Source organism: Ovis canadensis, chromosome 25, assembly GCF_042477335.2.
Source record: "Ovis canadensis isolate MfBH-ARS-UI-01 breed Bighorn chromosome 25, ARS-UI_OviCan_v2, whole genome shotgun sequence".
Classification (NCBI taxonomy): Eukaryota; Metazoa; Chordata; class Mammalia; order Artiodactyla; family Bovidae; genus Ovis; species Ovis canadensis.
Window position 1 is genome coordinate 23,861,191 of NC_091269.1, and position 14,186 is coordinate 23,875,376.

The 14,186-nt window shown below is 42.5% G+C and overlaps 1 protein-coding gene across 1 annotated transcript in view; it reads right to left on the bottom strand.

Moving 5' to 3' along the window:
* Nucleotides 1–14,186, bottom strand: part of PCNX2 (pecanex 2) — a 311,645-nt gene that overhangs the window by 223,571 nt on the left and 73,888 nt on the right. Inside the window, exons 11-13 of the mRNA XM_069572620.1 lie at nt 12,318–12,471; nt 12,199–12,231; nt 57–228 (exon numbers count right to left, since the gene is read on the bottom strand). Coding sequence (XP_069428721.1) covers nt 57–228; nt 12,199–12,231; nt 12,318–12,471 — 359 coding nt within the window. The remainder of the gene's footprint in view (nt 1–56; nt 229–12,198; nt 12,232–12,317; nt 12,472–14,186) is intronic.

The following is a 14,186-nucleotide window of genomic DNA, read 5'->3' on the forward strand; positions in this document are numbered from 1 at the left end:
GAGAAATACCCTCCCGTCTCTGTGACCTTTCCCACAATCCCCCCAAATGAACTCACCTATTAAGAGGTCCCTAGCCCATTGGAGGGACCCTGGAGAGAAGAGCTTCAGACCATACACAGTGTAAGTGGGAGGGTGCCTGGCTTTGGCCCCTGTATCAAGAAGCAAAATAAGGCCACACAGCACACAAAAATAGATTGGTCTGCTGTATGTTATGATTTGGTTGTGTCCCTAGAAAACAAACATAATTTCTGAATGGTACCTTTAATTTTGATTCAATGACAGAAACCTCATACTCAATCATTTATACCATATTATACAACTTGCACCATATAACACATTCTCCCCCTCCCCCACTATGATTCGGCCACACAAAACACCAAGGGAAAAAAGAAAGCCCCGATGCTTACTCTGTTTAAGAAGACTGAGAACATCAAAATGAATGTTATCCTTCTCAGACTCAACAAGATTTACCTGAAAATTTAATTACCAGCCTTGGATGAAATCAAGATCTAATTCAATGCTTCCCCCACAGCAAAACTTCTATTTGTGTTGTTCATTTCAAGCGCAAAACTAATTTAAACCACTGTTTGCTCTACATGGCCTAATTTGAGCTCCATTATTAACAAGAAATAGAATTATAACTTGGCTTCAATTTCCTTATGTCTTAGAAGGCAAGACAATTCAGGTGCAAAGTTTATATTTGCAGAGTCTGCATAAAATGCCTTAATACCGTACAGTGGAATAATCCAATTTTTAAACATTTGCTATTTATATGCATTTTCATCTGAGGAGGACAGAAAACGTAACAGATTTCATCTGAGGCCTCAAAATATTGTTACAAAGAGAGCAGACACATTTTTATTCTTCTCTTGGAATGGACACAAAAATTAGGGAAAAGGTGTAACATCAACTTTCCAGGGCAAAAGCTGATGAAGAATTTACATTTCACAAATCAATGCACAATTCATAAGGCAACTTTCCAGGGCAAAAGCCAATGAAGAATTTACATCTCACAAATTAATGCACAATTCCTAAGATTCAAAAAACCAACAAAAATGAACTACGGAGAGAATATTCTTTGCAATTCATGAACTACTTTGAGTATAAAAAGTCAAAATGAAAGTGATACGAGTTCAGATATGAATTTTTAAAGTCACTGCCTTGAACATATTATATTTAGAAATGCAATTTAAATTGCTCTGCTTCTGTAATAGAAATAGCCCTATTCTGAGGCCATCATTTAATGGGAAAGAAAACACAGCCTGTCCATGGGGGCTGGCTATGTTTGGCTCTGAGTCTGGGCTTAGTCTTAAAGGAATATTTGCACTCTTATGAAATTTCCTTTTAAATCCAACTAGGTCATAGATTAATGGGAAAGGGAATACTTTTGCATTTGAAAAAAAATTGAAACTAAAGCCTAAGTGAAATCTTAATGCATTTCTTATCAAGTTAATATCAAAATAAATTGCTTGGTATAGACAGCCACTTAGTATACAAATATACAAGCTTGTGAGATCTTTGCTCAAACTGATATCATTTTAGAAATATAATTAAATACCTACTTCCCACTTGCCCTGATTCTTTTACTAAAAGGTTAAAACATCTTCTGCCAAGAAATGAAAGTTTTTGGTTTCAAACAAATTTAAGATATAATCTTGGATCTGCCAGGTCAAGCTTCATTTATTGGATCTGGGAATGCTTTCTTTGTACCCGTAATTTAAGATTCAAACTTTAAGCCTCCCTTTGAAAGAGCCTTCCCTGAATGTCATGCTACCTTTTGGGTCCCCAAATAATTCTAAGCAAATCACTAATACATGGCATGTAAGTCATTTTTATTTGCCTTGATTCCTAAGAACATCCATTAATAAAATTTCCCTGCTCCAGTTACTTCTTTCATATAGGATTCAATCAGAAAAACCTCCAAGGATTGATTTTTTTTCAATATAAAAATTTCATTTGCTCCTCCAGGTGAAGTCTGAACACAGTCTTTTAAAACTTATCCAAGTGTTTCCCATTCAAGTGTTTTTAACCTTAAAATACCCTGGGGGCACTGCTGATTTCTGCTGGGGGGCATCTTGGAGGCTGCTTCACAAAATCTGCTCTGTACAAGCATTTAGCTCTCCCAGGAGCCCCACCTACTCATACAATTTCTCAGCCTGTGCTCTGGTTGCAGGGCAAGTAAAGGATAAGGTGAGAGAATCTATTCAAACCTGGAGGTCCCCATCTGGAGAGCAGTGGTGCTTGTGACTAACAGACCAGATCGTTCTAATTATCCTCTTACCAAGAGGGTGGGCTGCTCAAATGCTTCCCACTTGCTGTTGATAGGCAGATAATAGGAAGATAAGTAGATAGATACATGGATGAATGAACAGACAGATAAATAGATTAAATAGAGAGATACATAGATATGGATAGACAGACATAGAAAGATAGACGATTCAGTTCAGTTCAGTCGCTCAGTGGTGTCTGACTCTTTGAGACCCCTTGGACTGCAGCAAGCCTGGCTTGCCTGTCCATCGCCAACTCCCAGAGTTTACTCAAAATCATGTCCATTGAGTCGGTGATGCCATCCAACCATCTCATCCTCTGTCATCCCTTCTCCTCCCGCCTTCAATCTTTTCCAGCATCAGGGTCTTTTCAAATGAGTCAGTTCTTTGCATCAGCTAGCCAAAGTATTGGTGGCTCAGAGGTTAAAGCGTCTGCCTGCAAGGTGGGAGACCTGGGTTCGATCCCTGGGTTGGAGAGATCCCCTGGAGAAGGAAATGGCAACCCACTCCAGTGTTCTTGCCTGGAGAATCCCATGGACGGAGGAGCATGGTGGGCTACACAAAGAGCATGGGGTCACAAAGAGTCGGATACAACTAAGCGACTTCATTCATTCACTAGCCAAAGTATTGCAGCTTCAGCTTCAACATCAGTCCTTCCCATGAATATTCAGGACTGATTTCCTTTGGGATGGACTGGTTGGATCTCCCTGCAGTCCAAGGAACTCTCAAGAGTCTTCTCCAACACCACAGTTGAAAAGCATCAATTCTTCGGTGCTCAGCTTTCTTTAGAGTTCAACTCTCACATCCATACATGACCACTGGAAAAACCATAGCTTTCACTAGATGGGCCTTTGTCAGCAAAGTGATGCCTCTGCTTTTCAATATGCTGTCTGGGTTGGTCACAGCTTTTCTTCCAAGGAGAAACGTCTTTTACTTTTAAGGCTGTAGTCACCATCTGCAGTGATTTTGGAGCCCCCAAAAATAAAGTCTGTCACTGTTTCAGTGGAAACATCTATTTCCCCATCTATTTGCCATGAAGTGATGGGACCAGATGCCATGATCTTAGTTTTCTGAATGTTGAGCTTTAAGCCAACTTTTTCACTCTCCTCTTTCACTTTCATCAAGAGGCTCTTTAGTTCTTCTTCACTTTCTGCCATAAGGGTGGTGTCATCTGCATATCTGAGGTTATTGATATTTTCCCCAGCAATCTTGATTCCAGCTTGTGCTTCACCCAGCCCAGCGTTTCTCATGATGTACTCTGCATAGAAGTTAAATAAGCAGGGTGACAATATACAGCCTTGACGTACTCCTTTCCCTATTTGGAACCAGTCTGTTGTTCCATGTACAGTTCTAACTGTTGCTTCCTGACCTGCATTTAGATTCTCAAGAGGCAGGTGAAGTGGTCTGGTATTCCCATCTCTTTCAGAATTTTCCACAGTTTGTGGTGATCCATATAGTCAAAGGCTTTCGCAGTCACTAAAGCAGAAATAGATGTTTTTCTGGAACTCTCTTGCTTTTTCAATAATCCAACAGATGATGGCAATTTGATCTCTGGTTCCTCTGCCTTTTCTAAATCTAGCTTGAATATCTGGAAGTTCATAGTTCACATACTGTTGAAGCCTGGCTTAGAGAATTTTGAGCATTCCTTTACTAGCATGTGAGATGAGTGCAATTGTGCAGTAGTTTGAGCATTCTTTCGCATTGCCTTTCTTTGGGATTGGAATGAAAACTGACCTTTTCCAGTCCTGTGGCCACTGCTGAGTTTTCCAAATTTGCTGGCATACTGAGTGCAGCACTTTCACAGCATCATCTTTCAGGACTTGAAATAGCTCCACCGGAATTCCATCACCTCTACTAGCTTTGTTTGTAGTGATGCTTCCTAAGACCCACTTGACTTCACATTCCAGAATGTCTGGCCCTAGGTGACTGATCACCATTGTGATTATCTGGGTTGTGAAGATCTTTTTTGTATAATTCTTCTGTGTATTCTTGCCACTTCTTAATATCTTCTGCTTCTGTTAGGTCCATACCATTTCTGTCCTTTATTGTGCCCATCTTTGCATGAAATGTTCCCTTGGTATCTCATTTTCTTTAAGAGATCTCTAGTCTTTCCTATTCTGTTGTTTTCCTCTATTTCTTTGCATTGATCACTGAGGAAGGCTTTCTTATCTCTCCTTGCTATTCTTTGGAACTCTGCATTCAAACGGGTATATCTTTCCTCTTCGCTTCCCTTCTTTTCACAGCTATTTGTAAGACCTCCTCAGACAGCCACTTTGCTTTTTTGCATTTCTTTTTCTTGGGGATGGTCTTGATTCCTGTCTCCTGTACAATGTCACGAACCTCATTCCATAGTTCATCAGGCACTCTGTCTATCAGAACTAGTCCCTTGAATCTATTTCTCTCTTCCACTGTATAATCGAAAGGGATTTGATTTAGGTCATACCTGAATGGTCTAGTGGTTTTCCCTACTGTCTTCAATTAAGTCTGACTTTGGCAATAAGAAGTTCATATCTGAGCCACAGTCAGCTCCCGGCCTTGTTTTTGCTGACTGTATAGAGCTTCTCCATCTTTGGCTGCAAAGAATATAATCAATCTGATTTGGGTGTTGACCTTTTGGTGATGTTCACATGTAGACTCCTCTTGTGTTGCTGGAAGAGGGTGTTTGCTATGACCAGTGCGTTCTCTTGGCAAAACTCTATTTGCCTTTGCCCTGCTTCATTCTGTACTTCAAGACCAAATTTGCCTGTTACTCTAGGTGTTTCTTGATCTCCTACTTTTGCATTCCAGTCCCGTATAATGAAAAGGACATCTTTTTTGGGTGTTAGTCCTAGAAGGTCTTGTAGGCCTTCATAGAACCGTTCAACTTCAGTTTCTTCATTATCTTCAGCATTAGAAGATAGAGAATAGGGAGATAGATGATGGATGGATAGATATAGAAGACAGATAGATGATAGCTAGATAGGGAGATGGAGAGATAGACAGGCAGACAGATAAAGATAAATGATAGTGAGATGAGATGACAGATGATGGAGAGATGGATAGATGTTGAAGGTAGAAAGATAGATGATAGGTGGGTAGTGATATGGAGAGACAGATGATAGAGAGAAAGGAAAAGATAAAAGGAGTTGGTTACAAGGAAGATGGAGTGTGTGAACCCAGCATTACTGAACCGAGGCTGTCAGCAGCCAGGCCACGCCAGCCCCATCCCATCTCCGCTGGTACCCATGTCAGCTCCAGGCTTCCTGCAGATCTCTGCTTCTCAGCCCAGAGGGCAGAAAACAGTTGCCTCCCACCTACTGAGCCTGCACATGTTCCTCTTTGGCAGAACTCACAGGGCAGCTGTTTGTGACAAGCTGATGTACAGCAGCAATGGCTAACATAGATCCTGCTTTCCTGCGCCTCAGGCCCTGTCCTGCCTACTTGAAATGTAACCAACCACAGAGTTAATCCACCTGAAGAAGTCCTACCATTATTCTCATTTTGCCAAGAGCAAACTGAGGCATGAAGAAGAAATTTACCCCAGACTTCACAGACAGAAGACAGTGTGCCTGAGCCAGGATTTGAACCCCGCTGCTGGCCACCTGGCTGCCCAGTCACTACCCACTGGCTCACCAAACCTACCCAGATGGTCCCTGTATTTGGCCCTGGATCCTTCCAGACCCAACACTCAACCTCACTTGGCTCAAGTTCATTCATAATCATCATTCTTTAAACACACGATGTGAATGTCACACATGTGAAGTCAACACAGAGTGTGGGGAAAAGCATTCGTAATAACGTTTCCTGGAAGGTGTTGACTCTTCCTGAGAGGACTCAGGAGGGTGAAAAGGGCTCCTACCTGGAGAGTGTAGAAAAATAACTACCTGCTCTGTCCAGCCCCTCTGCAACATGATGTTTACCTATGTAGAACTCTGTTCATGATAATAAGGGTTGGTTGTTTTTATAGTTTCTTAGGATGATAAGAGGGGCTTCTGTGGTGACTCAACGGTAAACAATCTGCCTGCAATGCAGGAGATTGCAGGTTCAATCCCTGGGTTGGGAAGATCCCCTGAAGGAGGGGATGGCAACCCACTCCAGCACTCTTGACTGGAGGATCCCGTGGACAGAGGAGCCTGTCAGGTAACAGTCCATAGGGTCACAAAGAGTTGGACAGGACTAAAGCAAATTAGCACACACACACCCGATGGTATAGAACAGTTTGTTTAAATATAATTTTTTGGTAGCTGTTGAATAGTTCTGTTTCACTTAAGACTTAGCAATTCATCTATTTAGAGCTGTTGAATTGAAGTTTTAATTTAAAATGTTTTAAGTTGAAATATAGCTGACTTACAATATTGTGTTAGTTTCAGATGTATAGCACAGTGATTTGTTTTGAGGTTTTGTATTAACATAGATTATATTCCATTATAGGTATATGAGATATTCAATACAGTTCCCTGTGCTATAGAGTAAATGTTTGTTGCTTATCTATTTTATGTACAGTAGTTTGTATCCATTAATCCTAAATCCCTAATTTATCCCTCTTTCCCTTTGGTAACCGGAAGTATAGTTTCCATGTCTGTGAGCCTGTCTCTGATTTGTTTATAGATTCATTTGTACTAAATTTTAGATTCCACATATAAGTGCTATCGTATAGTATTTGTCTTTACTGTTTGACTTATTTCACTAAATGTAATATTATCTGACTTCCCAGGTGATGTTAGTGGTAAAGATCCTGCCTGCCAATGCAGGAGACGTAAGAGACATGAGTTTGATCCCTGGGTCAGGAAGACCCCCTAGAGGAGGGCATGGCAACCCACTCCAGTATTCTTACCTGGAGAATCCCATGGACAGAGAAGCCTGGTGGGCTACAGTCCATGGGGTTGCAAACAGTAGGACACAACTGAAGGGACTCAGCACACACCCAACATTATCTAGGTCTGTCCATGTTGCTGCAAATGGTGATACTTCTTTTTTATGGCTGAGCAGGATACCATTGTTTATATAGACCATATCTTCTTAATCCAATTGGCTACTGAAAGGCACTTGGGTTGCTTCCATGTCTTGGCTATTGTGAATAGCGCTACTGTGAACACTGGATGCATATATCTTTTCAAATTAGTGTTTTTTTCAGATGTATACTGAAAATTTTTAACTATACTCTTTGGTTCCCTTTCTGTGTGGAGCAAAAGAAGATGACCTGGGGGTGGGTATCCGACTGTCCTAAAGAAGCTGACCCTAGTAAAACGCTAGCCAACAAGTATTCTATGACCCACACTTGGTGGCACATATACACAATGAGGTATTACTCAATCATAAAAAGAATGAAATAAAGTCATTTGCTGCAAAATGGATAGACCTAGAGACTGTCATACTAAGTGAAGTAAGTCAGACAAATATCATATTCTATCACTTATATGTGAAACCTAAAAAATGATACAAATACACTTTTTTACAAAACAGAAACAGACTTACAGACATAGAAAACAAATTTATGGTGGCCAAAGGGGAAAGATGGGGGAGGGAGAGATAAATTAGGAGTTTGGGATTAACAGATATCCACTGTCATATACAAAACAGACACCAACAAGGACCTATTGTAGAACACAGGGAACTATACTCCGTATCTTGTAATAACCTATAATAGAAAAGATACTAAAAAAGAATAGATATATGTGAAGAAAGCTGAGTGCCAAAGAACTGACGCTTTTGAACTGTGGTGTTGGTGAAGACTCTTGAGAGTCCCTTGGACAGCAAGGAGATCCAACCAGTCCATTCTAAAGGAGATCAGTCCTGGGTGTTCAATGGAAGGACTGATGCTAAAGCTGAAACTCCAGTACTTTGGCCACCTCATGCGGAGAGTTGACTCATTGGAAAAGACTCTGATGCTGGGAGGGATTGGGGGCAGGAGGAGAAGGGGATGACAGAGGATGAGATGGCTGGATGGCATCACTGACTCGATGGACATGAGTTTGGGTGAACTCCTGGAGATGGTGATGGACAGGGAGGCCTGGCATGCTGTGATTCACAGGGTCGCAAAGAGTCGGACACAACTGAGCAACTGAACTGAACTGCTAACTGAATCACTCTGCTGGACACCAGAAACTAATACAACACTGTAAATCACTCTATTGCAATTTCTTTTAATATAATAAAATTTAAAAAAATCATTCGTCTGATAAACAGTACCTTTACCAGGTGATCAAGGTCAACATCAACAGTGGTAAGTCATGTTGACAGTACATACCCTCAAAATGGTGTGGGGAAAATGACACTTGAACTCTGCCGTCTTCCTCCCCAAAATCCATAACCCCAGTCCAATCATCAGATGAGCACCAAATAAATCTCAACTAAGGAACAGTCTATAAAATTCCTAACTAATGCTCCTCGAAGCTGTGCGGATCACCAAAATCAAGGGAAGCCTGGGAAACTGCCACAGTGGAGAGGAGCTTTAGGAGAGAGGATGATTAAATTCCATGTGGTGCCCTGGATGCGATCTTCAAACCAATGAACAAAAAGAGAATAGGAAAAAGCTATGGAAATCTAAGCGAAACATGAACTTCAGTTAACAATGATGTATCCACCTGGGTTCAGTAGTTGTGGCGAATGAAACATATTGATGTATGAGGTTAATAATAAGGGAACTAGGTGTGGGGCTTGTGAATTTCTGTACACTCAGCCTTCTGTATCTGCAAAGCAGAAGGAAAAGGAAAGAATCATTTCCAGGGGACTTAACATGCCAGGGCCTGTGCTGGGAACATTATATACACTGTCCAATTCACTCATTACCAGCACTAACTGAGGTTGTTATTATGACCCCTACTTTACTCACACAAAAACTGTTAGCATTTGGCAAGTGCCCCCGCAGTGCCAGATTCTATGCGGCACCCTGGATTTGCATTATCTTGCTTCCCTCACAATATCCTATTTTAATATTTCGTCTTTCACAGATGAAAAAGCTGAGACTCAGAGTAATCACTCGACCAAGAGGCCACAGCGTGTGCAGGGAGAGGCTGATTCAAATCCCCAAACCTGCACGCTTCCCATTACCCTGTGTGTCTCAGGTGTGACCTGAGATCACTTCCTCCATCCGCACCCGGGTAGTGTACTTAGAATGCAAGCTCCCGGGTGCTGTCCCAGCCACCCCAACTCAGGGTCCCAGCGGGTGCTGGGAAAGGCCCCTGACTCCAGCTCCATGCTGAGGATCCCAGTCTTTTGCTGCCTCTCAGATATCCCACTAGATTTTACTTTCTGGCTTATCATTAGTGGATATTATTGGCTGTGCATGCGTGCGTGCTAAATCGTTTCAGTCGTGTGTGACTCTTTGCAAACCTATGGATGGTAGCCCACCAGGCTCCTCTGTCCATGGGACTCTCCAGGTAAGAATACTACAGTGGGTTGCCATTTCCTTCGCCAGGGGATCTTCCCGACCCAGGGATCGAACCCACATCTTTTATGTCTCCTGCATTGGCAAACAGGTTCTTTACCCCTAGCGCCACCTGGGAAACCCAGTGTTGATTAGACAATTCTATAAGTCTGTGCAAGTAAGGAACAACTTCATCACCCATCACTAAATTACCAGTCTCTGATCCTCCAACTGATTCCAGAAGCTACCCTCACCCTCAGTTTTTAAGCTCTCCTAGACCTGTTTTCTTTTACAATCAGAAGCATTTTTTTTTTCAAGCCCAGGGTTGATGGTACCATATCTACTAGCATGCTAGTATTAATTCTGCAAATCTGTCTAAAACACACAGTGTTATGCAAAGAAAAAAAAAATCACTATGCTATCTTCTGGTTTTAACAACTTGCTCAAAATTTGCCACCTCTGTGCTCCTGGAAGGAAACAAAGAAGAAAAATCAATCACTCGAAGAACAAGAATTGACTGCATTTTTGAACAGCCTCTGCCTGGGGACGAACAAAGTAATGTACTTTTGAACAGCACTTCAGTGGCAACTGGATGGGAGGGGAGTTTGGGGGAGAGTGGATACATGTATATGTACGGTTAAATCCCTTTGCTGTCCACCTGAAACTATCACAGCATTGTTAATCAGCTATACTCCAATCCAAAATTTAAAAAAAACTTTTTTTTAAAGCACTTTGCTTTATCTGACAGCCACTGATGAATGAATCTTAGCCAGGGCTGGTGGCAGGCACAGAACCATTTCTTTACCAGACTGGACTGACCTTTCTGAGGTTTTCTTATCTCTACACAGTAAGTCAGTCTTCTTAATGTCTACATGGCTGAGCCACATTGCAAGAGGAAATATTTTATACCTACTCTGTTTTCTTTCCTCACCGTAATAGTTAGAAATGCTAACTCAAATCAGGACTAATCTACTTAGCAATCTGTGTAAGCATATTAATTACTACAATAAGCAGACTTTGATGTCTGACTGTGACTTCCGATGACAGAAAGAGGAGTCACTGTTTCCTATCTCACTGTGACATGCTTGCTCAGATAAAGGAGGAGCAGCGGGGTATAGCCCTCTAGGAACTGGATCAATGTAGACACTACAACTCCAACTTAGAACCGTGACCCAGGGGTCCTACAAACGGTCATTACAAATCCACAGGGATGGTAACAGCTGTTCTCACCATTCACCTCTGGTAGCATCATTCGTGAGCGCACGTGCAGGAAATGAATGTTTAATAGCCTATTACACCCCTCCCCCGGGTCACCCAGAAAGACAGTGACCCAGGCGCTGTCACTAGGAAGCAGGGCTTATTTACAGCAGCAGGAGGATGGCAGTGTCGCCTCTGGGGTGGGCTGGGACAGAACATCACAGGGCTGAGCATCTCTGCTCACACCACCCAACCCAGACTCTTGACAATAATCACAACAATACATCTGTGATACCCTAATTACGCTGTTTCTCCTTATCTTGACATTCAGATGCTGGGACAAAAGAAGATGTATTCCATGTAAGCCAATTATGGGGAACAGAGGAATTTAACAAGATAGCAACGTACGCCAGGTGAGCAGCCAATTATAAGCTTTTCTTAATTACTATGAGCTAAATATGAGCTATCACAGACTTGAGATCACTCCTAAATCCTGGATATGAATTTCTTTTTTAAAGCACAATAGCGGGAAGGTCAAGTTTTCTTTCATTGGATGGGATTTTCAGGGACTCACAGGAGTTTACCATAACAGAGGAAGGAAGGTTTCTCAAAGAGCTGGTTTTGGTGTAAAGGCATGTGGCTGGGGCCCCAGTAGGGACGGTGCCAGACCTGGACCCACCACCCCGCAGGGGAGCGTGCACCCTGGTCAGTGAATGCTACAGTGCTTCTGAGCTCAGGGAGGGATGCCAGAGCACCAAGAGACTGGTACTGGGGAGGCCAGAGTTTCAGTTATAAATAAGCCCCCCAAATGATGAGATAAAAGGTAACGATACACTTGAAAGTGTGGGATAGGAAGATATCAGCTTCATGTAAAAAGAATAATGATTTGTGCTTACATAATCAATGTTTCCAATAACAGCTACCATCTATGAAGCAATTTCTATATACCAGACACTGTTTTAAGCCCGTGACTTGGATTAATTCAACCCCCATAGGCATTTCTACTATCCGTATTCACACACAGGAAAACTGAGGCATAGAGAGTTCACTTTTCATTCAGGGTCCAACATTCAGACACAGGAACCAGGAAACCAACACAACTAGCCTGACTGCAGACTCTGCCGACTTCCCCACTGGCTGCAACATCTTTCCTGAGATGAGTCCAATGAGATGAACAGGCCCTCCACGCACTCTCGGTCCTCATCCTGGCCCCTCCCCACCACCATTCTCATCACAGCCTCAGAGCTCCCCTGAACTTGATCACCATGCATTAACACTTCCATTTTGCATTCAATATACATGTATATTGCTGTATACATTTGAGCTGATTTTGGCCATTCCCCATCTTCAATGCACGTAGACCAGACAAGCCTGTTAGCGGACACTCACGTGGATCGGCGAGGCAGGGTCAGGCTGGACGCTCTAGAACACAAAGCAGAAGTGTCTGGGTCATCACCTCATGATTTCAAGGCTACATTAGCGATGGTAAGAATTAGATGTGGTCTTGCCTTTAACAGGGAATACTGGCAGCTGGCCATGATGAGGCAGAAGAGGAGTGCCCATATGTCTTTGCAAAAGCCTTGGTTCAATGTCAGAAATCCAAGCAGGGAAACCAGGATGATGAGTAAAACTGCCAGCACATTTTCCTTGACATCTTCAGTTCTGAGCAAAATAAACAAATAAAAACAATATTGAAACTCCATCTAAAAAATTTTAATTTATCTACTTAAAAAATAATTGTAATATATAGTGAAACTATACATAATCTTGTGTATTTTCCTAGTCTCCTATAAATGTGTTATCACACTTTCACAATTTAAAAAAATTAAAATTAAAAAAACAAAGGGAATAAAAGGTAAGGTTGTCTGTTTTTATCCGGAGAATATGTGCATGCTTCTAAAATGACTGACAGCAGAGAGTACTTATCCCAAGGTTTTATGTTTGGTAACAAGATTTTACAGTTTCTTTTTTTCTTGCATTGTTACTGCATTCTACATTTTTTTAAAAGCCATATTTAACTCCCATTTTCTGTTATTGAAATGAGTGAAATATAATCCCTTTGGGTGTCCCTGGCCATTAAACCAGGTTTACTGGGAGAAGACTTGTTAATTGTTCCATCCACCACAGTGAAATGTGTTTCAGAAAAGGAGCTTCACTGACTCCTTTAAGTGGAGGAAGGGGGTACATTTCACTTGACTAAAGCAGGCAATCCCTTCCACATTTAGTCACAGTGGCCAGAATTTGCTGCTCCGTTTCAGAGGCCAGGAGAGCTCCAGCCAGAGAGCTCAGTGCAGCGGGTCTGACCCCAGTGTGTCACTGGGTAATCTCTCCGGAGACACCACATGAGAGGTGTGGGGCAGAGAGATGAGCTCATCCAGACATGGGGTGTTATCAGCGGGTGTGTAAAGGGACAAGAAAGGGAGTGTCAAGATGTTGATATAAAGGGGCTAAAGGCAGGATCATAGGAGAGGCAACGCGGGCTGCTAGTGGGAGGAAGTGGATCCATCAAAGTGCAAGAGGGGATGTGGAGACACTGGATGGAGGTAGGGGGAAAGCAAATTCCCTGGTGACTCAGACAGTAAAGAATCTGCCTGCAGTGTGGGAGACCCAGGTTCAATCACTGGGTCAGGAAGATCCCCTAGAGAGGGAAATGGCAACCCACTCCAGTATTCTGGCCTGGAGAATCTCATGGACAGAGGAGTCTGAAGGGCTATGGTCCATAGGGTTGCAAAGAGTTGGACAGGACTGAAGCCATTTAGCACGCAGAGGTGATGTGAAGAACAAACTGAGGCTGGGACTATGACATCAGAGGTGGAAGGCGTCTATGAGAAGAGGAGATGTAGGGTGGAGTTATAGGAGGGAACAGTTGAAAGGGAGGACGGTGTGGACCCCAAGGTCAAGAGTTTAGATGGACTAATCACTAGAATTCTGAGTGAAGGGAAGTGAAGTCACTCAGTCGTGTCTGACTCTTTGCGACAACATGGACTATAGCCTACCAGGCTCCTCCATCCATGGGATTTTCGAGGCAAGAATACTGGAGTGGGTTTCCATTTCCTTCTCCAAGAGATCTTCCTGACCCAGGGATTGAATCCAAGTCTTCCGCATTGAGGAAGGATTTTTTACCAGCTGAGCCACAAGGGAAACCAAGAATATTGGAGAGGGTGGCCTATCCCTTCTCCAGCGGATCTTCCCGACCCAGGAATCAAACAGGGATCTCCTGCATTGCAGGCAGATTCTTTACCAGCTGAGCTATCTTATATTGCCTATTTTTGTCCATGTACCTATTGGTCTTTCCCATTAAATTATGACCATTTTTAGATAGGAATAGTTGGCTACTTCATTCTTGGCATGCTCAGGCACTTCTGAATGTTTTCTTT